At 45.8% G+C, this 25,493-nt stretch overlaps 1 protein-coding gene across 12 annotated transcripts; it reads left to right on the forward strand.

Annotated features, from left to right (window-relative positions):
• Positions 1-17,593: 17,593 nt before the first annotated feature.
• On the forward strand, positions 17,594-20,531 carry LOC120818523 (uncharacterized). 12 transcript variants are annotated; one of them, XM_078102114.1, is made up of 7 exons: positions 17,594-18,200; positions 18,842-18,858; positions 18,996-19,112; positions 19,550-19,682; positions 19,956-20,028; positions 20,115-20,258; positions 20,396-20,531. In XM_078102114.1, exons 1-5 carry the CDS (start codon positions 18,180-18,182, stop codon positions 20,010-20,012), a joined length of 345 nt encoding a protein of 114 aa, XP_077958240.1. In that variant the 5' UTR covers positions 17,594-18,179; the 3' UTR covers positions 20,013-20,028; positions 20,115-20,258; positions 20,396-20,531. The 12 variants fall into 12 exon arrangements, 7 of the variants coding, with proteins under 7 accessions (XP_077958240.1, XP_077958244.1, XP_077958238.1 ...); XM_078102118.1 differs by having other exon boundaries at positions 19,020-19,112; XM_078102112.1 differs by lacking the exon at positions 18,842-18,858.
• The last annotated feature ends 4,962 nt before the right edge of the window (positions 20,532-25,493 follow it).

Raw genomic sequence — 25,493 nt, forward strand, 5'->3', positions numbered from 1 at the left:
CCGGGCACGGTGGTGCTTCCAGACCGATCCATATCACGCAGTACAGCAGACATCTACGATTCAGTTGTTCCACCACAGCTTGTTATCTGCAAGCGGGGTCCACTTCTGCAAGCACAAACACACTGCTGGAAATGTTATAAGCCGGTATGTCTGCCTTTAACGGTGCAGTGACCAGAATACAGCTTCAGCATCTCATCACTGGCATGAGAGGGAGGTTTTATGGGGAAGTGTAGGTGCAGCGGATGTAAAGCTTAGGCTTAAAAAGAACCCTGCAGGGACTAGAATCCACAAAACTGTTTGTTCTCATTAGTGTGTATATTACTATCATATGTGACCAAGACTCAGTGCTGACCAACAATTTCACTTCTTCCTTTTAACACTTTGTTTGTCATTGCAATCAGTTTTCCAAAACGGGTTTAGATTAGATCTTTTTTTACATGTATTCTTTCTGTGTCACAGTTGGTTATTGGACTTGAGGTACTGTGTTAAGGTCCCATTTGTTATTCACCCATGCGCTTGTGGTGTAATGGTTTCCTATCCTACCGGCAACGCCACTTGGGATAGGCCCAAGACCTTTTAAAGCACACAGGTTCGTTCCACCCAATAGGCAAGGGCTCGTGGTTCCCAGTTTACAAAAACATTTTTATTCAATAAATATACATTACCGTAAAATCTAACATTTCATCACAAAAATGAGAAAAGGAAACTAATCGCTAAGGCCTAATGGTGAGAAGCGCCGATGAAGGGGAAGGAAAATTAATAGAACAAACTTAGAGAAAACCAAACCAGAGTTCACCCAGTGATAGCACAACAATCCAATGGGACACGACACACGAGGAAGACCACCACCACCCACACCACCGGCGCCACCACCAGCCTACAGCCGCTAGGAAGGATGACAAAAAAAGGTTACAAGAGGATTAAACCAAAAATTTACAACACAAAACAGAAAAAGAAAATAATTCACATAAAAATCATCCTAATGAAACAATTCACGTAACCCAAACAAAAAGAAAATAAGTGAAACAAACCAAAAGAAATACAAACTAAAGGATTAACTACTCAGTCGAGCTAGAATCAACAACTACACAGGTCCAAGTCTGGTGCCGGCAATAGACATGCTAGGTACGTCGCGGCGGAGACCAAACTGCACTTAACAGCTTTTAACAGGGCAGACAGTTACAGACAAGGTTACATGTAGCAGCAGTCGTAGCAGCAGCCAAAGTTGCAGGCAAAGCAGCAGTGGCCCCAATCAACTGAGTGTTGTCACATCAATCACCACCTGTGGATTTCGGCCAGCTGATGAGCATTCCCTGTCAATGAACATAAAGTTAGCATTGCCAAACTACATGTCAAAGCTTTTTGGAAGCTAGTTTTAAAGTCATGTACCTGTTTCCCAGGTCAAACCTGCACAGGGAGAGGGAGGGAGAGAAAGACCCACACGGCAGGAAGACATCTACCTGTGACCACAATAACGTTAGCTACAGAATATCGTCCGGTCTAACACGGAAAGGACCCAAGAGCAAAAAGGGGCACGGAGTCCTCTGTCGCTACTCTGCGCGGACAGACACCTGACCCGGAAATGATGCATCAGTGGGGCGCGAGAAGGGGGGCAGCCTTATATACTACCGCCGCCCTAGTGGTCGGCAGGCGCAGTTAACTGTAGCAGGACAATCCTATTTCCATACTGCTACACACTTATCCAGGTAATGGCTTTAACCAGCCAAACGTTTGAGCTGGTGTGTAAATTACACAATGGAAATTGGGGGTGTAAAAGCCCGTTATAGGTCAAGCTCTCACAGGGCCAACTGCCAGTTCAATGTTCCTCAGATACCTCCAGAGAAAAGTATCCCTAGGGCTACCTAGTCTGATATCCGTAACTCCCAAAATAGCTCCTTTAAAAGCGAAGGGGCCATAGTTTTACCTCAGGTCCTCTGAGGATGAGTGTCACGGGATGCGTGGAAAGGCAGGACTCAAATGCAGAGTTCTTCAACAAAAAGACTTTAAATAGTCATAAAGCGGGGAGCGGGGGCTGGAGGCGTCAGGGACATGAGTCTCGGAGCGGGGACTGGAGGCGTCGGCGTCTGGAGTCTCGAAGCTGGGACTGGAGGCGTCGGGGTCTGGAGTCTCGGAGCGGGAACTGGAGGCGTCGGGGTCTGGAGTCTCGGAGCGGGGACTGCTTGTCACACCGTGACAATAAGCACTAACACACTGTACATACAACAAAAATTAATATTAATGTCTTAGAGGGTTGAAAGGTGGATCAGCAGGTGATTCTAGTTATTTTATCTGCGGTACACCAGCTCCCTCTTCACTTGCAAAAGTCTTTACGTTGCTTAAAACACCGCTGCTGCCATCACACCAATCTGTCTATGGATCTCATGGGTGACCTCAACTCAACTCATTACAAAGACCCAGGGACAACTGTAGTACACCACTTGGGGTGCCAATTATTTCCCAAAGGGGACAACCTAGATTTATTTTTACAGTAGCCTCAGTCTTAAAATTGATGAGTCTCATGTAACTTCACACTTGGTTATACCCGGCCCAGCTTTAGCTGAACGTCTGAGGTCAATGGAGGCAACGGAATTCCCTTAAAAATTCACCAAACTTTCTCCACTCTTAGGTCACACCTGTCTATGAAAGTCACAAATGGTAATAAGGTGCAAACTTTTGCTAAATGAAGTCATAGTTTTCATCACAGTAAAATACACATTGGACAATGTGCCCCATATGTGTGTACCCGTCTTAAACATATTGTGTGTGTTGTGTGGTTATAGGTCTTCTCTAAATCCCTCAAAACTCCCATGACCTCTTCAGAGTTCAAATAGTAAACAGGTGTTCTGAGCCTGCATCGTTCCCCGTTGGGTCTGCTGCATACTCTGTTCTTTGTTTAATACCGGTGTAATGTATGTAGTGTATGTCTTAATGTAAGTTTTCAACTTTTCTATTAGATTTCTCTTCTGGGTACCTGGCACACAGGTGTGCGGTGTCTCAAAGGTTAATTTAGCAGATAAGGGTATGTGTGTTGGAGAACTAAGCAAATGCAGAGAACATTCTGAACAAAGATGAGGCGTATAATACAACTGATTACAAACAGACATTGAACCAGAGACTTCTGGTAAAAAACAGTTTACTCGAAGTTTCTTAGGCAATGACATACTAAAAGACCCGAAGATCTTACCCTGACTGGTGTCAGCAACCCATACAAAAAGTGACTAACTGAATGACTAACTGACTCCATGAAAGACACACTCAACATTACATACCAAACAGAGTATGTTCACTGACAGTCCACCTTTAAAATCCAGGGGAACGCATATGTCAACAACGATAGAGAATTTATAAACTGCGAGTGAGGTGCTATGAATTTGTTTAATTCATATCGATAACCGAGTGGGACTTATCTGGTTGTGGAGCGGTGAAGATAACATGGACACACACCCCTAAGAACCGTGCACAGACTAGACACACTAAAGAGATGCTCAAATGCAAGACAACACACATTCACAACAACGCGAAGATACAAAGTGCACACACAGAACAGATACTTGTTTCCATCCTCAGAAAGCAGGTATGAGACAGCTTAGAGACAAAGTATCCTGTCCAAATGCTAAGACATAGATATAGATAGGTCAAGTCGCTTTATTGGCTCATGTCTTATTTGTGGGCACCATAGACTCAGACCTACATATACAGTAGTGTGGCCATGCTGCTGCACAGAGGCAGTCTTTGGTTATGAAGTGACAGTGACACCGATGCTGATATGCCTCAAACTTGTATTTGTTCGACTTGCATTACAGTTGCAAAAAGTCTGATTGTATGGTTCATACTTGATTTATTTCCCAAATTACCCTGATTAAATGGTGCTACGTTAGGTAAGTCAAACGCAAACATAACAAACAAAATACTTTATTTCAATATGAAAATCCATTCAGTCTCTCCGGGGAGACTGAGGGTTCCCGCTAACAGCCCGGCGTTCCTCCCGGTCAAAGAGGCGAACGAGCAGTCCGGAGGAACTGACAGTAGTTCAGGTTGAAAAACCGGGTGAATAGTTGTCTTAGGTGAAATTTTATCTTAGTTGTGTTGCCGGTTTCCATTGCCACTGTTTTTAAACAAAGTCGACGCACTGGCTAGTTCACATTGGCTCTCCTCTTTTGGCTTAAAGCCAAAATGTTCCCAAACTGAAGCTGAACAATGTGCCTTAGAGTCCATTGGGGCTTGTTTATCTTACCGGGTTAAGGCTGGCGCATGCTTCTGTAGCGGTTGTACTCTTTCTTGCGTTGTGTTGTTGTGTTGTGTTGTGTTGGACCCACTAGAGGGCACCCACGTGACACCCTGTCATGACTCTTAGCGATGGCAAGTGGAGTCAAACACCTGTTACATTTCTGCGTCTTTACGCACAGTCGTGTCGACTCACTCGTTTCAATTCATGGTTCTAAAAGGCTTGCATGTGTTTCAGAGCAATTCACCGCCAGAACAATAGGTGGAGTAACGTTCTTTGTGTGTAGAAGTCGTTGGTTTGTTTATTCATTTATCATAGACTTTATTGCCCCGTGCATCGTCACTGCTGGCGATGGCATCAGACCCTCAAATCAATGCTTATGTTATGGCCTCTTGGACGGTCTAGGTGAATGGCCGTAACACAGGTGAGCACTAAATTCGCTGTGGTCAAGACAGGACAGACCATCAACCATAACATAATGCCATAATGCAAGGTTTAGTACCAGTTCTTTATTGAACAGTTTTCAGCTTAATAAACAAATGACATTAGGGCCTCAAAGGCCAAAACAATTAACAAAACTCCACTAACTAGAAACTAGAGTTCAGCTTACCTACTAGAAATAAACAGAAACAATACTGAGCTCCCTATCTAGCCACAAATAAAGCCTGATAAAATAAATGGCAGAGAATCCCTACAGGAATAGCTCACAGTGTGGGTCTCAGCCACCGGAGGACACAGCACCAACGGCAAACCAGGCGAGGGAAAGGGGCAAGGGTGTAACCATGGTTTAGACATTGGTGGTGTCCGCTGGATGCTACCTCCGACGCAGGTGGGCGGAAAGAATGCCCGGTTAAAATGCCCGGTTTATGGAGGGCTGTGTATAGGTGCAGCTACCTACATAACCAAGCTAGACTTGTTGAAAAGATACTGGCATGTACCTGCTTTTGTCACCCCTGATAATTTTCTCCTGTAGACTGATGCCTTTTGGCATGCAAAAAGGCTCCAGCCTTGTTTCACAGGTTCATGAATCTAGTGTTGGGTGGCATACCTAACTAATGTGTACTTGGATGGTGTAGTGATGTACTTCTCCTGCTGGACCGACCACATTGTAACGCCCAGACCTTTTGTGGTCACTGTCTGTTTCTGTTATGTTTTCTGTAATTTACCTTGCCTCTTGTCTCACACACTTCCCTTCCTGTATGACTGCAACCCCTGCCCTCATTGTTTCCACCTTTGTCTCTAGTCTACTACTTGTTGTGTGCCAGTTTGTCTCCTAACGTCCACGAGCTTACCAGTGATTTACCCCAGCGTGCCCCCAGATGTTTTGACCTGTTTTTGTCTACCAGTGACTCTGGATTACTGTGCCTGCCTTGTCTGAGTTACCGGAGTGCCGAACCTCTGCTTGAATTATAGACCTTGTTTCCTGAAACTGACAAACTCGCAGCTTCCTAACGCACAAAACTCTTTGTCTGTTTAGCTCAATCATTTCTTACTTATTTTGGGAAGGTTGTTTAGTGAAGCAGGTTGGCCATGGGACAGTGTATTTTGTGACTGCATGGTGGATGCTGTTCTGTCGTATTGTGTCCCCACAGCCATAGGTAACTCTTGTCGGTTCCAAGGACTAACTGGGTATTATCAGTGTTTCTGCAGAAATGTCTGAGGTGGTAACACATGTCACCCGCTTGTGTAGTCCAAATCAGCCCTTAGTGTGGACTTATGACTGTCAACGTGCTTTTCAATATGCTAATTCACTCCTGTGTTGGCTGCCCCTGACTTCACCATGCCCTTTAAGATTGAGGTGAATACTAGTGCTTGGTGTTCCTCAACCAAAAACCGATGCATTGGGCACTCCCGGTCTAATAATAAAATATTGATGAGGCAGAGAAGAGAAGAAGGGTGTTGACAGCATTATTGCTGATGCATTATGTAGATTGGAATATGTTTTGCATCAAATTATGCATCGTTTTAAGGAAGGGGGTGTTACGTCACCTGACCTAATTATGTCTCTTTGTTTTAGGAGCGAGTGCTTCAGGCCTGCACCCGCCCTCCAGTCGCTGATGAGCCAAGCTCCAGATAGATACATATAAATGTTTCACTTGTATACATGTATGCGTTTCAGATGAGTGTTTTAATATATAGTGCATCCGGAAAGTATTCACAGCGCTTCACTTTTCCCACATTTTGTTATGTAAATGGGTTAAATTCATTATTTTCCTCAACATTCTACACACAACAACCCATAATGACAAAGTGAAAAACGTTTTTTGCAAATTTTTGCAAATCTGTTAAAAATAAAGAACGAAAACATAACATGTACATAAGTATTCACAGCCTTCGCCATGACACTCAAAATTTAGCTCAGGTGCATCCTGTTTCCACTGATCATCCTTGAGATGTTTCTACAACTTGATTGGAGTCCACCTGTGCTGAAGTTGATTGGACTGAGAAAGATGATTGAGAAAGGCACACACCTGTCTGCATAAGGTATCACAGTTGACAGTGCATATCAGAGCATAAACCAAGCCATGAAGTCCAAGGAATTATCTGTAGACCGCCGAGACAGAATTATATCGAGGCACAGATCTGGCGAAGGGTACAGAAAGATTTCTGCAGCATTGAAAGTCCCAATGAGCACAGTGGCCTCCATCATCCGGAAATGGAAGAAGTTTGGAACCACCAGGACTCTTCCTAGAGTTGGCCGCCCAGCCAGACTGAGCGATAGGGGGAGAAGGGCCTTAGTCAGGGAGATGACCAGGAGCCCGATGGTCATTCTGACAGAGCTCCAGCATGGTTCTATAAAGAGAGGAGAACCTTCCAGAAGGACAACCATCTCTGCAGCACTCCCCAAATCAGACCTGTTTGGTAGAGTGGCCAGACGGAAGCCTCTCCTCAGTAAAAAGCACATGACAGCCCGCCTGAAGGACTCTCAGACCATGAGAAACAAAATTCTCTGGTCTGATGAAACAACGATTGAACTCTTTGGCCTGAATGCCAAGCGTCATGTCTGGAGGAAACCAGGCACTGCTCATCACCTGGCCAATACCATCCCTACAGTGAAGCATGGTGGTGGTGGCAGCATCATGCTGTGGGGATGTTTTTCAGCAGGAGGAACTGGGAGACTAGTCAGGATTGAGGGAAAGATGAATGCAGCAATGTACAGAGACATCCTCGATGAAAACATGCTCCAAAGCGCTCTGGACCTCAGACTGGGGCGATGGTTCATCGTCCAACAGGACAACGACCCGAAGCACACAGCAAAGATAACAAAGGAGTGGCTTCGGCACAACTCTGTGAATGTCCTTGAGTGGCCCAGCCAGAGCCCTGACTTGAACCCCATTGAACATCTCTGGAGAGATCTGAACATGGCTGTGCACCAACGCTTCCCATCCAACCTGATGGAACTTGAGAGGTTCTGCAAAGAAGAATGAGAGAAACTGCCCAGAAACAGGTGTGCCACGCTTGTGGGATCATCCCCAAGAAGACTTGAGTAATTGCTTCCAAAGGTGCTTCAACAAAGTATTGAGCAAAGGCTGTGAATACTTATGTACATGTTTATGTTTTCGTTCTTTATTTTTAACAGATTTGCAAATAACAGTTTTCACTTTGTCATTATGGGTTGTTGTGTGTAGAATGTTGAGGAAAATAATGAATTTAATCCATTTTGGAATAAGGCTGTAACATAACAAAATGTGGAAAAAGTGAAGCGCTGTGAATACTTTCCGGATGCACTGTATGCGCGAGCATAGGTTTACGGAGTATGTAAGTGTCTCAATAGTGTGCGCGAGAGCATTTCAATAGCGAACATAAGTGTTTCATTAGTACGTGTAAGAGTCTCAGTAGTGTGCGCAAGAGCATTTCCTTAGTACATCTAAGAGTGCCTCAGTAGTGTGCGTAGAAGAAAAGACCAATATTTGATTGAAAATAATGCCACCCATTCAAAGAATACGCCAAAAAACATAAAATTACCTCAATCAGCTAAACTTTTTCGTTCAGCTACTTGAAGAAAACCGTTATTGGAAATGCGCATTAAATACTGTTTTCACACATGGTTTACAGTGAGGCTGAATATAGTGCATTATGCTCTAAGGTGGGCTTTTACTGTGAATGGAATGTCTAGATGTCATCGATGGACTATTGGTAAATATTTTAAGAGACTATTGCAGTGTCTCATTTGGTGGGCTGCATCTTCATTATCTAATGACTGCATAGGCTGAACCAACCTGAAATGGGATGGTCTGGCCTACAGGCGGACTTCCTGCTCCTCCCGTTGCCTAGCAATCTTTGGCGCTTTACAGCCTTGAAACCCCCAAAACGTAGAAAATGCAGATTGATATCTATAGAATCATAGTAAGATGTAGTCAACCTCTAAAGTGTGAAAAATAAGAGATTAAAGTGACTTTTTACTGGTAACTACGGTCGGATGTGGTCAGACGAGCTGCCGTAAACAGCGCACCGGAGGAGCCGACAGAATGGGATAGCAGAGTCGCAGGTGAAGTGACTTATGCGGTTGACGAATTGAGACATGCTAATGTGTTGTGCGTATACGAGTGTGTGTGTGACCGTTTTCATCACAACATGGTCACATTAATATGTCCCTTTCCTCCATCACATCCAACAGTACTGGAGATGGATGCCTGCCTGGGTTTCCCCATTGATTTACAATTTGGACAAAGTTCCAAAGATAGTCTGGAGGCAGGCAAAAAATGTCTGCAGTGTCATGATTGTTTCCACCTGTGTCCAATCACCTGCACCTTCCCAGTGTAGTGGGAAGCCACATGTGTCATTGTTGATTGTTTAACCCTGTGAGTTCCTGGTCCCCGTCTGTGTTTTTGTCCCTTGGCTTTTTTGATTTTTGACTATTAAAGTCTTTTTGTTTGAAGTCTGCGTTTGAGTCCTGCCTACACTCGTGACAGTTTGAATATTAAATAGATGTATTATCTACTTCAAAGACCTAATTTCAACGTTGAAATTAGGTCTTGTAATGGGTTAAGGCACTTCTGCAAAATGTTTTTTTTATCTTGACCTGTTGCCAGGATCTTTTTTTGTTCTGTATGAACATAATTGACACTGTTTATAGAGAACTTCCTAGTAAGTGGATATTTTTCACACACACGTCTTCTCCATCTTTGCATGTGTGAGCGATACCGTGGTCTACCTAGGAAAGCCGTGAACGTGCACTTATTCCAGCTATGTACACCTGGATTGATTTAGCTCCCCCCTTCTCATCCTGGCTCGGCAAACGTGCAACCGATCAAGCCGCACGTTTTCCCTTATCCTGGATTTCTTTATTCTACTTTTGTGCAATACCCTGTGCTTACTGCCACAACATGTTTCAAGACAAATGGCCCCTTCATGACACATTTTAGGACATTATATATAGTGTCAATTTGTAATTTCAGCATGGCTTTTTATTGTGGTAATGTCCATGGTGGGGAAGTTAGTAATTATTTTTAAATGACAATTTAAGGGTTCAACTTCCCATCCAAAAGAATTGTTGAAAAAGGAAGGAATGGTTTTCCTACAGAAAACATGTTTAATCGCAGCAGAAAAGTCCCAGATGTGATCAATACTTTTAATTGAGGCGTCATTACCTCCAGGTTTGCCACTTCTAGGCTCCTTCTGTCAACCGTAATGGCTCGCCGGCTTAATGGACACTCAAATAAAGCGTTATAACTTACACCTGTGCACGTTCTGCTGATGTGACAATTCCAAATGCCAGCAGTGGAAAATGGTCCGTTATGTATAATAAACTGAGCAGAGACAAGAGCCATTCACCACCAGAGCCATTGTGTGCTGTGCTTTGCTTCAGGGCACTCGGGCAGCAGTTCAAGGATCAGGGTGTATGTGCTGGTCTGGCATTTGAGTCTGATTACATTTCAAGAACCTAATTAGGAGCCATCGGGCGAATGATTGTACATGCTCTAAATTTAGATTTACTTGTTTTTCTTTTTCCGACTTGCAGTGACCCTGAACTCGCTGTAGGTGCTCAGCCTTGCTGTTCTCTCGTGCGGTAGATTTCACACCCCTGCCGACCACAGAAGAGCAATGGTATCTGCGGCCAATGTGACGCGATAGGCGTTAGAGGCGAGTAGCAGCTTGCATCCCGCAGAGCTTGTATACAGCTGCACTGATGTACCACAACAAAGCCAGTGGATCATCCCTACTTCAATGGGTTCAGCAACTGGGCATCTCTTCTCCTCCTCACCTCAATTCTGTAATTTTCACCAGAATCACCCACTTCTCCTCTGATTCCTCCTACACTGAAAAAGTGTGGCTACCCCCCCACTTTCCATGCAGTCTTATTGGATTTGATAGATATTTTTGATAAAAGGCTTCTTGGGGAGAGGAAAAAAAGATGTAGACCAAGAGGCAGGGGGAAAAAATAGCGACCAAGACAGGGGGTAAAGAGGGATGGAAGAAAATGGGAAAATAAGAGTGGACGTTTTGATGTTTTGTTAGGATGAATTGTAGGGTTCAAGGCCAACAAGTATACATTTATTTGAAAAACTAAATGGAGACCCAACCTGAGCAAGACGGACTAGACCTAAATAGTCACAAGAATAATAAGACGCAATCCAAAAATAGGTGGACCCAGACAAACCCAAACAAAAGATAGGTCACCAGGCGCATGATGCTCCGTCCTATTAATGAAAGTAGTCATAGAACGCCATTCCAGAAAGTACCTATTCATGTGCTTGAAAAACTGACAAACATTCTTACGTGACACCAGTGAAAAATCAACTGGACATTTATTAAATAATACTTGCAAGCAGGAGAAGGAATTGACACCCATGAAAGTAATGGATTAAGGCTACTGCAAGCTCTTCACCGGTGCTGAAATATATACCGTAAATTCCAACTTCCGACTATAAGCCGCTACTTTTTTCCCACGCTTGGAACCCTGCGGCTTATACAACGGTGTGATTAATGTATCTTTTTTTACGGGCTATTGCGCGAGATATAATGCGCCGAGGAAGACATTTGATTGTGTTTCGAACAGACATTTTGAGCATCATATTCAAACACGTAGGAATGCATATGATGCAGCATTTAAGTTACGGGCAAACAATCTGGCTGTCTGAGAAGAAAACCGAGTGGCTGCACGTAAACGTTTAATTGAATGAATGAATCATTGGTGAGACATTGGAGATTACAACGTACTCGATGTAAATTGACGACTAAAGCTTCAAGAGGAAATAAGAGCAGGCCACGTTCCTCGTACGTGGCTAACTGAGTTAGCTGGATCATTTTCAGGATGAGATGATGTAGATCAGGCTTTTCGGTTCCCGAAGGTTTGTCTAAATCACCATAGCAACTGTCAGCGGGTGAGGGTGGAGGCAGGACTCAAGACGCAGAGTTCAAAACAAAAGGGACTTTAATAGTCAAAGGTCAAAAATCAAAAAGGCCAAGGGGCAAAAACACACAGGCATGAACTACGGACATCCAAGACTAAAGACAAGGACATGCGTGGCAAATGACAATGACGCGACAAGTGACACAGGAGACACACGGCTTAAATACACAAGGGAGGTGCAGGTGATTGGACACAGGTGGAAACTATTAAGACGATCACAGGGGATGACGGGACAAGGCAGAAAGTGAAGTTACCCGGGGACACGAATGGCAGAAAACTACAAAATATAACATGAAGTGAACCACACCGTGACAGCAACACATTGAAAAATTTGAACCTGCTCCGGCGCAGGTTCATTTGAGCTGCTGGATTAGTTCACAACTCACTTCCTTATTGATGAAGGAGCGATGTCAGTTAGATTAACGTTTTATAGGGAGAGACTTCTCCGAGATCACAAAGACAGTTTAGCCGCGTTGATGGGTTAGGGTTGGGAGCGCTACAGATGCTCGAGGACAAGGAATCATTTATTTACAAGAAGATTTTCCCGAGCCAAAATGTTACGCGATGAACACCACACGTTGCAGCCGAACATCCACTGTCCCGCAGACGGTCTCATACTCTCACACACTGTCTGACACACTCTCCATGTCTGTACAGTGTGTACAGACATGTACTCTGCGATGCAGAGAACATCTGGAAAGCCGCTGCATGTCGTGCTCTAAAGTTGTTGGTTTATTTGTCGCTCCTGGATGTTCCACGTTTCACTCCTTCAATTGATCAAATGTCTGATTATGAACAATAGATGACAACTCATTCTCCCATACACATAATACATATGATACGTAAGCTGATACAGTACATGAAAAGTATACCTTCATTACTTAAAATATAGTGGTCGCTATATTAATTGATTGTCTTTTATCCTGGAATAAAAAAAAAAGTTATAACCTATACGAAAACTGATTAATAAATATAGGTCAAAGTCACAATTATGCTCTCCCGAATTAGATCTCAATACAATGTGTATTCCGTCTGGTGCTTTGACCACGCTGCGCTCATAATTTGAGGCGGAATGCTTGCTCGTCTGCTGCGCCTCGTCAGGTGTTTTAGAGACAAAGCGTGGACGCGGCCAATATCAGCTGATAGCGTACTGCTGGGAGACAGACTGAGGTATATATAAATTACCCGTGGTGTAAAGAGAGTCTTTCTTTCTGAACTACCGCAACTATAACTCAAAACAGATTTGGAGATTGTTTTACACATTTGCAAACCTGATAATGCAACCACATTAGATACAGTTATACAACTCTACAAACAGTTTTGCTACAATGATGGCAAATTTATATACTAATGGTTGTGTCCTTCATTCACCATTTTGTGAAACACCAGTTAGGCAGAACTGGGTGACGATAAACTGAAAGTGAGAGCTGATTCTGAGGTTTATTCCTAAATCATAATGACTTGTTTTTTGTGTGTCTTGTCTTTTTCTGTTCTTTTTTCGCACTTTGAAGGAAAACAAATAATCCAGTGAGACAATATCACACTGGTAATTAAATTAAACAAAGCTCAGAAATCTGCTGTCACATGCAAGTGGAAACAAGTTTGTTGACTCTTAACATATTTACTCTGATTAGAACATCTAGGAATACCACATCCACACATTATTCATTTCCACTCTTCTACTTCAAAGAAATCTATAAATGATTACAGCACCACTTGCCTCAATGATTTCAAAAGCAAATCTTGTGGAGAGGTGAGGTTATGTTTTTGTCACGAGGGTTATTTGCACCCGTATTCATTTATCTTAAATAAATGTGGTTCGGTGCTGCACGGGCTGTTTGGTAGAGAGGTGCTCAGCGCTCATCTCTCCTTAGACTGAAAATGATATTCAAGCTAAATCTTGTAGATTAGATTTTTCTTTTTGTCGGTGTGAAAACTGTGAGACAGTTCTGGTCACCCATTGCTGTCGCAGATGAAAGGACTTGCTGGTTGCGTGGTTTGCAGTGTGAACACACTGTTGTTGGGCTTTTCAAGATTACTTATTCAGATGAAAAATGAAATAATTCTTAGATATAATCCGAAATGGAGAAGTCTGAAAAGGTTTTTTTTTTACACTATGGTGGTTCAACTACAGTACATTTATGTGAGGAGATGGGGATCCATGCAGATTACAGATTAACAATGTATGAGGGGCCATTTAGGACTTAACTACTGAGACACTCTTACGTGTACTTATGAAACTGAAACACTTACATTCGCTATTGAAATGCTGTCGTGCACACTACTGAGACACTCTTACGCTTACAAATAAAACACTCGTGCGCATCTCACGAGTGTGTGTGTGAATGAAATCTCACCAGTGCATGTAAGAGCATCTCACTTGTGTGTGTGTGAATGAAATCTCACCAGTGCATGTAAGAGCATCTCACTAGTGTGTGTGTGTGTGTGTGTGTGTGCGTGTGTGTGAATGAAATCTCACTAGCATACGAAAGGCATCTCAGGCCACATTTACACATAGCCGGGTATTTACAGAAACGAATATTTCTTCCCCTCCGTTTTCAAAAAAGTTTCTGTTTATATGAACCTGCATAAATACGGCCCCGGACGCCATAATAACTATGCCAAACCTGTAGTTGGCAGTGTAACGAGAAGGATAAAGACATGCAAACCAATCAGAATTCTCAAAACCAAGAACAAGTCGCATACTGTGACGTTTGACAACCTAAAACTCCGTTGGACCTAGTTCACACGCAAACAGAGTTTTCAGAAATCTCCACTTTGGCCGGAGTTTTTAGAAATGATCGTTTTCCATGATAAAACCTCAGTTTTTGTGTAAATGAAAGGCCAAAACGCATGAAAATATATGCGTTTTCCCATCGTGTAAACGGGGTCTTAGTTACACCCGAAGCGGAAGCAAAGTAGTGAAAAAGCGCCATCTGGCCAATGGTCAATGGTATGGCAGCGGACAATAGGCTTGTGACAGCGGAGGCTGTATCCCTCCTGAGGAACTTGCTTCAGTCACCAACGCTAATTAATTCAATATCTAACTCTGTAGCTACAACTTCGAATGCAGAAGTTATTTCTGAAATAAGGTCCCTCTATAAACCCGGGTCTAGCGGCATGCAACCCGCACCTGCTCAAGGCAACGACATGCGGAACTATTGTCCCCGCTATGAAACGAGGGCAACTTACAACACAAATCTAAACAAAGACAAAAGTAAGTTGAATTTTTTTTTATTGTTTAGGATAACTGTGGCATTCCATTTATTCGCATAGCCCTAATGCTGGCTAGCTAGTATAGTAACGGTAATGTTGCTTGTTAGCTAACATTTGCATATTGGTGTTAGCGTAAGTAGCTAACGTTAGCTCGTGTGTTCTTTTTTTCAGTCCGACAGAAAACGCCGTATCATCGGTCCTTTAACAAGGACGTTATTTTGCTGCTTAGTCCTACCGACGGCATAGTCGTCAAGCAGCGGAAGAGCAGTTATACAAAAGAGGGCACATGCTGAATGCTTTCGAGTTTGACAAAACCTGGGAGCAAGAGGCAGTTCTTCGTCAAATACATGACGCTTTTAAGGAGAAAATTCCCGACAATGTGGGGTAAAGCTAGGTGGCGTTCACATGATAGAATAGCCAGTCAGACTCCATTGCACTATATTCGGAGTCCTTTACTCATCAAATTAATAAGGGGCTCTAACGTACGTACATGGGTTTTCCAAGGAGCACAAATGCCCCAACGGTTATTATATCGAAGTAAATCTACAAATGCATTCTAATTTGTAGATGTGCTCCTAAATAGACCCCTTATACACCCAAAGGGGTGAACTTTAGAGCCCTGGTTTACGGCGTCCAGAATGGCTTGATAAATGAATTATTAGACTATTAAATTATTTCCACCAACATCACTAAAACAAAAGCAAACAAATAAGATTTGATGGATCTTGCATACATTCTAGAAGTGTCTCTTCAACATTAACGTGACATCGTTCTACTCCAATCGTGGGAAATGGCTAATCACAGTTCTCAATTGACTTGTGTACAGCTGAGAACTACTGATGGCTTGTGGCAACAAGTTGATCGCACCAAGGTTGAGGGACGGCCAGCAACTCGATGCCAGTATAATCCAGAAAGTACTAAAGTGTAAGGCTCTGTATGTGAGACCCTCCAGACCTATTGAGGTATGTATAAAGGTGTTATCTGTAACTTCTGAGTTTGTAATTAACCCAACAGTCATTATTTTAAAAAGTTGCTGTAGAGGCTAAGCCAACGCTTTAAGCCACAGAGGCATTTGGTCCGGAAACTTAATTGACACGCCGCTGTTGTACCATGAATGAGAGTCCTGTAGCCTTTGTGTTAATGTGACGTGCGGCCCTTTGGGGGTCCCGGATTAACGAGGATACAGCAGAAGGTTTCGGTACTCAATCTTTATTTTATATTTTTGCAGCACAGTAAACGTCTGGCTCCAGCCTCCTCGCCTGGTTGAGTATCCTCTCTCTGTCGCCAGCTCTCCACTACTGCAATACAAGCACAACTTGATTACTTGCACCTGAGGCTAATTATGCCTCCCCCTGGCACCGTTCCCTGAGCCACTCCCCTCTCCGTCCCCTCTGTAGCTGAGCCAAACCACGCCCGCCACCAGTTACGTTGCAAATAAGTCCATTTTATTTGCCACTTATTCTTGTCATACGTTTAACATACATCCACCCAGCGTGCGTAACATGACGCTACCCAGCATGCGTATCCAGTTATCCAGTATTTTCCCCTGAGTGTAGATAGAGTATGGTTTCGCCAAGTGTGTCCCAGCAGCTGGTGCATGTTCCTGAGAAGAAGCTTGGAGATGTGCTGCTCCTTAGAAAGGATGAGGTGATGTTTTTCCTCTGACGGCATCGCTCCTTTGCTCAATCTCCCTCCCACTCTTAAGAGTCCATTTTCCAAAATGGCATCCAGCTTGTAAATGGAACTTTGCTCACTGTGTGCTTCTCAGACAACAGTGAAGAAATTTCAGGTGCAAACCTTTGCTGACAGTAGCAAATAACAGCTAGTTCAGCCTCTTCCAAATCCTTTGGTGTAAGGACACCGCTCTGCTGTTTAACAGTAGCCTTTTTTCTTCCCACTTTACCAGTCTGTGGTCCAGAGGCCTTTCGCTGACAACTGAGCTCCAACAGATGACCTTTCAACCTCAGGAACCAAGCCACTGCCACTCTAAGTCTTCTCTAACATGAAACGTAACTTATAAGATGAACAGTAACATTCACATAGGCCTCCTCCTTGACCTCTGGATCCTCAGAATCCACCCTAACATCGTGATTACATATTGGCCAATCTGCCTCGGACTTCCAGAGAAAACTGGGTCCCTCCAGCCAGTTTGGAATTTTCAAAAACGTTCATACCCCGCGATGCAGCATCGGCCGGATTGTCCTTGGTGCCAATGTGCCTCTATTGAGCAGGGCTGAGATCCTATTTGCCACAAACGTGTGGAACCGCCTATCTTTACTATTGATGTATTGCAATACTGACGTGCTGTCTGTCCAAAACACAGACTCATCAAGCTGGATTTGAAGCTCTGTCTTTAGCATGGCATCCACTCTGGCAAATAGGACAGCAGCAGTCAATTCCAGTCTTGGGATTGTTACAGCCTTTAAAGGTGTGACTCTACCTTTGCCCAAAAGGAATGTAACATGATCCTCACCTCTCGAGTTCTTCAGCCTGATGTAACTTACAGTACCATAGCCATATTTGCAGGCATCTGCAAAGTGATGCAGTTGGCTATATATGGGGTCACCAAAGTTTTCCAGCTTCAAACAGCTTTTGAGCTTTGAAGGATGACAACAGCTTGACCTCATGTAACCACATTTCCCATTACTGCAAGATGTCTGGTGCTAGCATCATCCCATCCACAATTTCTTCTGTAGAGCTCCTGTTGTAGCAGATAGAGTGACCGGCGACAGAAATCCCAAAGAATCATATACCGAACTGGTTGTACACAACATTCCCCGTCGTGTGTGTATATTTGATGCACAAGTTGTAACTCTGCACAATTAGCACCCACCTCATGAGCCGGCGGTTCTGATTGTACATCCTGTGGAGAAAAATTAGCGGATTGTGGTCAGTAAACACCACCACAGGGACAACACTAGATCCGACGTACACTTCGAAAAATTGAAGGGCTAATAACAAAGCCAATGTCTCCTGCTCGATGGTGGAGTACCTTGTCTGACAGTCACTGAATTTTTTTGAAAAGAAACAAACGGGTCTATCGATCCCTTCACCGTCCTCCTGTAAGAGGACGGCGCCTGCGCCCACGGCGCTAGCGTCAACCTCCATTTTAAAAGGTTTGCCAAAATCAGGGGCTGCAAGCACCGGGGCAGTACACAGGAGTAGCTTCGCGGAATTGAACGAATGCTCACATTCCGGAGACCACTTAAACGGAACCTTGGGTGACAAAAGTGAAGACAGGGGGGCTACCACCGTCGAAAAGTTTTTGCAAAACGTACGGTAATAACCCACCATACCTAGGAAACGGCGAAACTCACGGCGCGTAACAGGGGCAGGGAAACTAGCTATGGCTTCCACCTTGCTAGCTAACAACCGAACCTGCCCATGTCCCACCTGTTTTCCAAGGTATGTAACTGTAGCTTTTCCGAACTCGCACTTTGCCAGGTTTAACGTCAAGGATGCTTTTTCTAAACGTTCAAACACCATGTCTAGCGTAGCGATATGGTCGGCCCAAGTTGACGAATATATTACGACGTCGTCGATATATGCGGTACAGTTAGGAACATCGGCAAACACAGTATTTACTAGGCGTTGGAACGTAGCGGGGGCATTGCACATGCCAAAAGGCATTACGGTATATTGCACGAAATTGTCAGGGGTCACAAACGCAGAAATCTCCGAGGCACGAGGGGTTAGAGGCACTTGCCAATACCCTTTCAACAGGTCTAACTTCGTGACAAACACCGCGGAGCCGATGCTGTCGATGCAATCTTCTATTCAAGGTAACGGATAAGAGTCTGGTGCAGTAACACCATTAACTCGCCGATAGTCTGTGCACAACCGGGATGTGCCGTCTGGTTTTGGGACTAGGATACAAGGTGAACTCCAAGCACTGTTACTGGCTTTGGCCATGTTGTTTTTTAACAAGTACTCAATCTCACCTTTCATCTTCTCCCTCTTAAACGCATTTACCCGGTACGGGTGTTGACGGATGGGGGTCGCGTTTCCTACATCAACATCGTGTGTCAAAACCGTGGTACATCCAGGTACGTCATGAAACAAGGTGAGGTAGGAGTTAATCAAGGACACAAGCTCTTGAGACTGCTCACATTCCAAATGTTTCAAAAGGGATGGCAACTTTCCCAACATTTCTGTATTACCCATACATTCACCCGGTTTCACTGCATGTCTTAACTCCAGACCGTCCTCCGGGTCATCCTCCAGGTACGCCCCCGCCTGCAGCGCAACAGTGGCCACTGAAGAGACAGCGGGCTGGATGGGCTTAGTGGAGAGAGTGTTAGAAGGACCTCGTGTACGGTATGCTTTCAACATGTTAATGTGACATGTCCGTAACGAACGCCTACGGTCTGGGGTCTTTATTACATAGTTAGTATCGCTGAGCTTACTATCAATCACATATGGACCTGAGAAACGGGCTGAGAGAGACGACCCTGGAACGGGCAACAATGCTAGAACTAGCTCTCCCGGCACAAACGAACGCTCAACCGTCCCCTTATCATAACGCATTTTCATACGCTTCTGTGCAGTCGAGAGGGACTCTTTAGCTACTGCGCAGGCTGCATGTAGCCTCTCCCTCATCTGGCTAACGAAGTCCATCACATTCTTAGGGGCACTGACAGACGTGGGGGACAAAACGTTTTCCTTCAGAACCTTCAACGGTCCTCTTAGTGTATGTCCGAACACTAAATCAGCAGGGCTAAAACCTAACGACTCTTGCACTGTTTCCCTACTAGCAAACAACACAAATGGCACTCCCTCATCCCAGTTTGGATTATCCATACAGTATTTTCGGAGCATCGATTTGAGGGTCTGGTGCCACCGCTCGAGTGCTCCCTGGCTTTCCGGATGATACGCACTCGAGACCTGGTGAGTAATACCCAATTCTTTTAGAGAGGTTACAAACAGTTTTGACATAAAATTTGAACCTTGATCTGACTGAAGTACTTTCGGTAAGCCAAATGTAGAGAAAAACTTGATCAGGGCCTTAACTACAGTCTTGGCTGTGATGGTACGGAGGGGAATAGCCTCCGGATACCGAGTAGCACTACACATCACTGTTAAAAGGTATTGGTTACCACTCCGCGTTCTTGGTAAAGGACCCACACAATCCACGATTACCCGTTCGAACGGTTCTCCCAGCACAGGAATCGGGTGCAGAGGCGCCCGAGGGATGACCTGGTTCGCTTTTCCTGTTAGTTGGCATTCATGACAGGTATTACAAAAATCCACAACATCTGACTTTAGACCTGGCCAGAAAAAGTGGCGAAGGACTCTGTCATAAGTCTTTGTTATTCCTAGGTGCCCAGCCCAAGCAGGGTCATGTGCTAGGGATAACACTTGCTGTCTGAATGGTTTAGGGACGACCACCTGCTTGACAACCCCTAAACCCCGAACGTTACCCTGCGCTGCCCACCTGCGCATAAGAACGCCAGCCTCCATGAAGTAAGACACCTCTTTTGTGTTTGCTTCCTCAGAAATCACTACTCAAAACATTTCTTCAGACTAACGTCTTCCTTCTGAGCCTATCGATGACAATATATTGTGTAATTGGAATTCACTTCCACTCTTACCTATTGCAGTTTTCATTGAAGTGGAAATACTGGACTGGGCTGGCTCCACGTTCACACGCTCAAGAATCGAGTCTGACAGGTCCACCTCGTCTCCCAACCTACGGGACTGGGCCCGTGTAAGCACACAAGCTGGGAACACATGAGGGTAAGCCTGTACTAAAATGTCGTCCGTAGGTTCCAGGGTAGGTGTGTCCACCACCTCTAACATGGGTGTTACATGGCCACCGGCAATGTCATTCCCAAGCAGAAATGTGACTGCCTCCACCGGCAGAGTTGGTACCACGCCAACACGAAAACGTCCCGACACTAGTTTGGACTTTAACCAGACCCAATGCAGTGGTACAGACATGGGGGTTGCTCCGAGTCCTTGTAGAAGGACGTTTGACCCACAGTATGACCCATGGGACCAGGGCAGGCTGTCTGCTAGTACTAAAGACTGCGCTGCCCCCGTGTCACGCAGTATGGTGACGCTCATTTGGCCAACTGGTTCCCCTGTAAGGGACACATTCCCACCTGACACAAACGGAGCATACGCCTGATCTGGCTTCTCCCCACCCTTGTTTGTATTATTGCTGTTTGTCTGAGACATGGAATGTATTAAGTTTATGCTTTTCGATCGCACCGGTGACGGAGCTTTCTTGTTTCTCAGAACCGGACACACCGCTATGAGGTGACCGGGACGATGACAATAAAAACACTCACGTGTCTCCTGTGCAGATCTGGTCTCACCCAGAGAAACACGGCTGGTATGAGATGTTGTTGTAGGCGTTGTTGGAGGTCGAGCCTCTTGTCGCGGTGCCGTAAACATTTTGTGGGTCAAAGCGTACTCATCCGCTAACACAGCGGCTCGAGACAATGTCGGCACTTTCTGTTCGTTTAAATGCACAACAATTCTGTCAGGTAGATGGTTTTTAAAATCTTCTAAAAGGACCAGCTCCCTTATCTCAGCAAACGTCTTGACCTTGCTAGCCGCACACCAGCGATCGAATAGTGTCTCTTTATCCCTGGCGAACTCTACAAAAGTGCGGGTCTGAGGCTTTTTGTGGTTCCTAAAACGTTGTCTATATGCCTCTGGAACCAACTCGTAGGCCCTTAACACAGTTGCTTTAACTATTTCGTAATCCCCACTCTCTTCTAGAGAGAGAGACGCCACAACCTCCTGGGCTCTGCCAGACAGTTTGCACTGCAGGAGGATGGACCAAACCTCCCGTGGCCAGTGCAACGCCGTAGCCACACGCTCAAATGCTGAAAAGTATGAATCTACTTCAGCACTACCGCAATATTCTTGCTCACCTCAAACCGACCGAGGTTGGGAGCTAACGGAACCCGAACATCCGCCTCTAACTCGAGCTGCCTGATTCGCACCTCTTTCTCTGCATCTATTTCTTTCTTTCTAAGTTCAAATTGTCTGTCCTTTTCCCTCTCCTCTCGTTCCATCTCTAGGCGAGCCAGTCGGTACTCGAGCCCAGCAGTGCACCCACAGTCTTTTCATCCCCAGACTTTTCACCTGAGGCCTCACTGCCCTCGTCCATCCCCTCACAAACCCCCTGGTGAACCAACCCTTTTTTTATTAACTCTAACATCTCTGCCTTGGGACGGAGATTTTATAATGATCGGCGACGGCGAATAACTCTGACCTGCGCATCCCTCCCAGCTGGTCAAGGGATGGAGCTGCTAGAAAAACAGCCAGTGCTGGAGCAGCCATGCTAGTAGGTACACACGCCACCACCACTACTACAAACCAAACTACTTGTTGCTGAAATCACACTACAACACCACACCTTCGCACCAGCACCCACCAGGACCTCGTGCTCACAGGGAAGTCGGGAGATTCAGATCCCGGACGAGCCCCCACTTGTTACGTCTCCCTTAGTCTAGGCGTAAGGGAGCGCAACCCCCGCAAACATGAGCCCTAATGAACGCGGCGACCAGAGGTATGGGGTCGTGGTGTGAGTGACGACTACTGGCACAGGCAAACGGTGTAAACAAAATAGGAGGTTTATTCTCTCCTTAAAAGGAAAAACAAATGTTCAGGGGAAAAGGGGCTGGGCGAGACCAAAGCAAAGAAACAAGCAAAAAGGGTGAACACTTCCCTAACTGACCTAATCCCCCCCCCCCTTTACTCTACCTCGGGCACGGATGAGGCCCGCTAACCAAAAGTACAGGGAGTGGTCCGCCCAGGTCTTGCCTAGTGTATCTAGACAGGCAGTCAGCTACGGGTGGTGTATACCCATGGGTCTCTTCCCTAACAATATCCCCGTTTCCCCCCTGCAACACAGGAAGAAAAATATTTAACTCAAATAACAAACAGTATACAAAACAAACGTAACATACACACTAACCCAAAGAGCCCACGCTCTGGGACTACCTTTTAACACTCTCTCTCTCTCTCTCTCTCTCTCTCTCTCTCTCTATGGCGGTTGGGTGTGTGGTGAGCTGGTGAGTTTGGTGGAGAGTTTGGTGACTTTTCTAGGACTGTCTTTCTACTGTTCCTCTTTTTTCACAGGGTGAGTGAGTAACGGTAGTCTGTAGTGGTTCTGGGGTTTTGGTGGTGATTAGGGGACGGAGGACCGTGCCTCGTGTCGGGAATGGCGTCCTCCGAGACGCCGTCTCTGAGGCATGGGGTTCGGGTCCAGCCCGACCCCGGCGTCCCGGTAGAAGCTGTCTTGCTGGCCATCGGGGAGTGCGTGGGGCACGCTAACCTGTCCCACGCCTCCCGCATGAACCGGGGGTTGCTGGTGTTCCTGAAGGAGGAGCGGCTGGTGGCGGAGCTAGTGGCAAGCGGCGTAACCGTAGACGGGGTGTACCTGCAGGTGTCACCGCTCGCGGTGCCCTCTACGCGGGTTACCTTGTCAGGTGTCCCCCCCTTCATACCCAACCAGGTGCTGGAGCGCGAGCTACTGCGCTTCGGAAAACTTGCGAGTGGTTTCCGGTCCGTGGGACTGGGCTGCAAGAGCGATAAACTTAAACATGTCCAATCCTTCAGGAGACAAGTGTCCATGTTCCTCACATGTCCTTCACAGACGCTAGAGGTGTCCTTCAGAGTGAAGCACGGCGAGGGTCACTATATGATCTACGCAAATACGGGTAGCATTAAGTGTTTTCTGTGCGGGGGAATGGGGCACAAGCGTGACGCTTGTCCTCACAAGCCCGCCGAAGAGCGCGCAGAATCGGAGCCCGCACCGGCAGAAGGGCTCGGTGACGCCGGGGCGCCGATGGATGACGAGCCAGCGGGAGGCGATGCCGGCTGAGACAGGAGTGGAGGTGAGTCACGGCAGACAGGTGGGCTCACATGAGAGGGATCAGAGCCCAACTACCGGTATTAATACAGCAGAAAGGAGGGGGGTGGAGGAGAAGGAAGGAGCAGAGGAAACAGGAGCGGAAGACAGGACGGAAGTTAGGGAGGGAGTGAAAAACGGGGAAAGGGAGATAGAAAATACAAGAGCAGAGGAGTTGAACGTTGAAGTGGAAAGGACAGGGGAGGAGGAGAGAGGTGTGGCAGAGGGAATAAGCACAAAGTGCAGAGAGGAAGGCAGAGGAGCAGAAGAGGATGAGAATCGAGAGGCCAAAACAACGAGTGAAGATGACAGGACAGGAGTGGAGATGAGACTTGGGGCTGAGGACAAGACCAGTGAGGAGGGAAAGGAAGAGTCTCAGAAAACAAACAATAGGTGGGAGCAGAGAGAAGGAAAAAAGGATGATGGGAAAAAGGCTGAGGAAAAGAACTGTGTGGGGGAAGAGGGGGCAGAGACTGAAGGTGTTGCACACTGTAACAGAGCAGGTGAAGTAGGCAGCAGCGCTGACCCCCCAGGTGGAATGGGTGGAGGGGCACCGCCCGAGAAAGAGGAGGAGGCGATGGACTGCGACAGTGAATCAGATAACCTCTCTGACTCGGGCTCCATGTCTGCAGATGGAGACGTGTACTCTTTGGAAGAGATAAACAGCTTCCTGGATGACACGTTTGGGAAGTCCATCAAGGTTTTAGATTATTTCCCAGACGGTGCTAAATTCATCAGAACTGCTGTGCTTTTGCAGAAAGTTTATGATGATAACTCTCTGGATAAGAAAAAGCGCTTCAGACTGAAGAAGCATGTAACTATTCTCAGGAAGATAATGGAGAGAGACGGAGTGAAGGGTTCCAAGAGGCTGAGGACCAGTGATTTATTTTGGGATGAATGTGCTGCACTCCTTTTTTGTGTTACAGTTTCCTGTTTTTGTCTGCGTCACTGCTTCTTTTCTCTTTCTAATGCACAAGGTGATTTTGGGCTCTTTAAACATAAATGGTGGGAGGGAGCGCCAGAAGAGAGCGGTCACTGCAGAAATAATCAAACAAAAGAGGTTAGACATTGTCTTTCTGCAGGAGACCCACAGCGACCCTCACAACGAGGTGGACTGGGGTCTGTGGTGGGGGGGGCTGTATGTCCTGTCTCATGGGACCAACCTGTCTGCAGGTGTGGCCGTCCTCTTCTCACCTGGGCTGGACGTTAGCATCCTCTCCTCTACAGAAGTGGAGGCGGGCAGGGCACTAGTGGTCAAAGCATCCATAGCTGGCATCATTTTTGTGTTCATTAACATATATGCCCCGAATCAAGGCCCTCTTAGAACAGACCTCTTCCTCAAATTAAGGGATGCCCTGCTGCACTACGACCAAGACGAGTGTATAGTGATGGGGGGAGACTGGAACTGTACTGTTAACTTTTTTTTAGACAGGACAGGGGAGGAGCCTCACCATCAGTCATCTGCCACTCTGTCCCGGGTGATTGCTGAGGCAGGTGTGGAGGATGCATGGAGGGTCAAACATCCTCGGGCGAGGCAGTACACGTGGGTGAAAATGTTGGAGGGGAACATCAGAGCAGCCAGGCTGGACATGGTTTACGTGTCCTCCAGTTATGGTAATCGCCTATTAAACTGCCACATTCTCCCAGTGGGTTTCACAGACCATCACCTGGTCACCCTAGACTTCCATATCTCACCAACCAAAAAATCCAACTCCTACTGGCACTTTAATGTGAAGCTGTTGCAGGACAGGGACTTCTGTGAGAAATTTAAGATTTTCTGGGGGATCTGGGGGAAGAGGAAGAGCGAATTTCAGTCACTTAGTCTGTGG

Source organism: Gasterosteus aculeatus, chromosome 4 (assembly GCF_964276395.1).
Source record: "Gasterosteus aculeatus chromosome 4, fGasAcu3.hap1.1, whole genome shotgun sequence".
NCBI lineage: Eukaryota > Metazoa > Chordata > Actinopteri > Perciformes > Gasterosteidae > Gasterosteus > Gasterosteus aculeatus.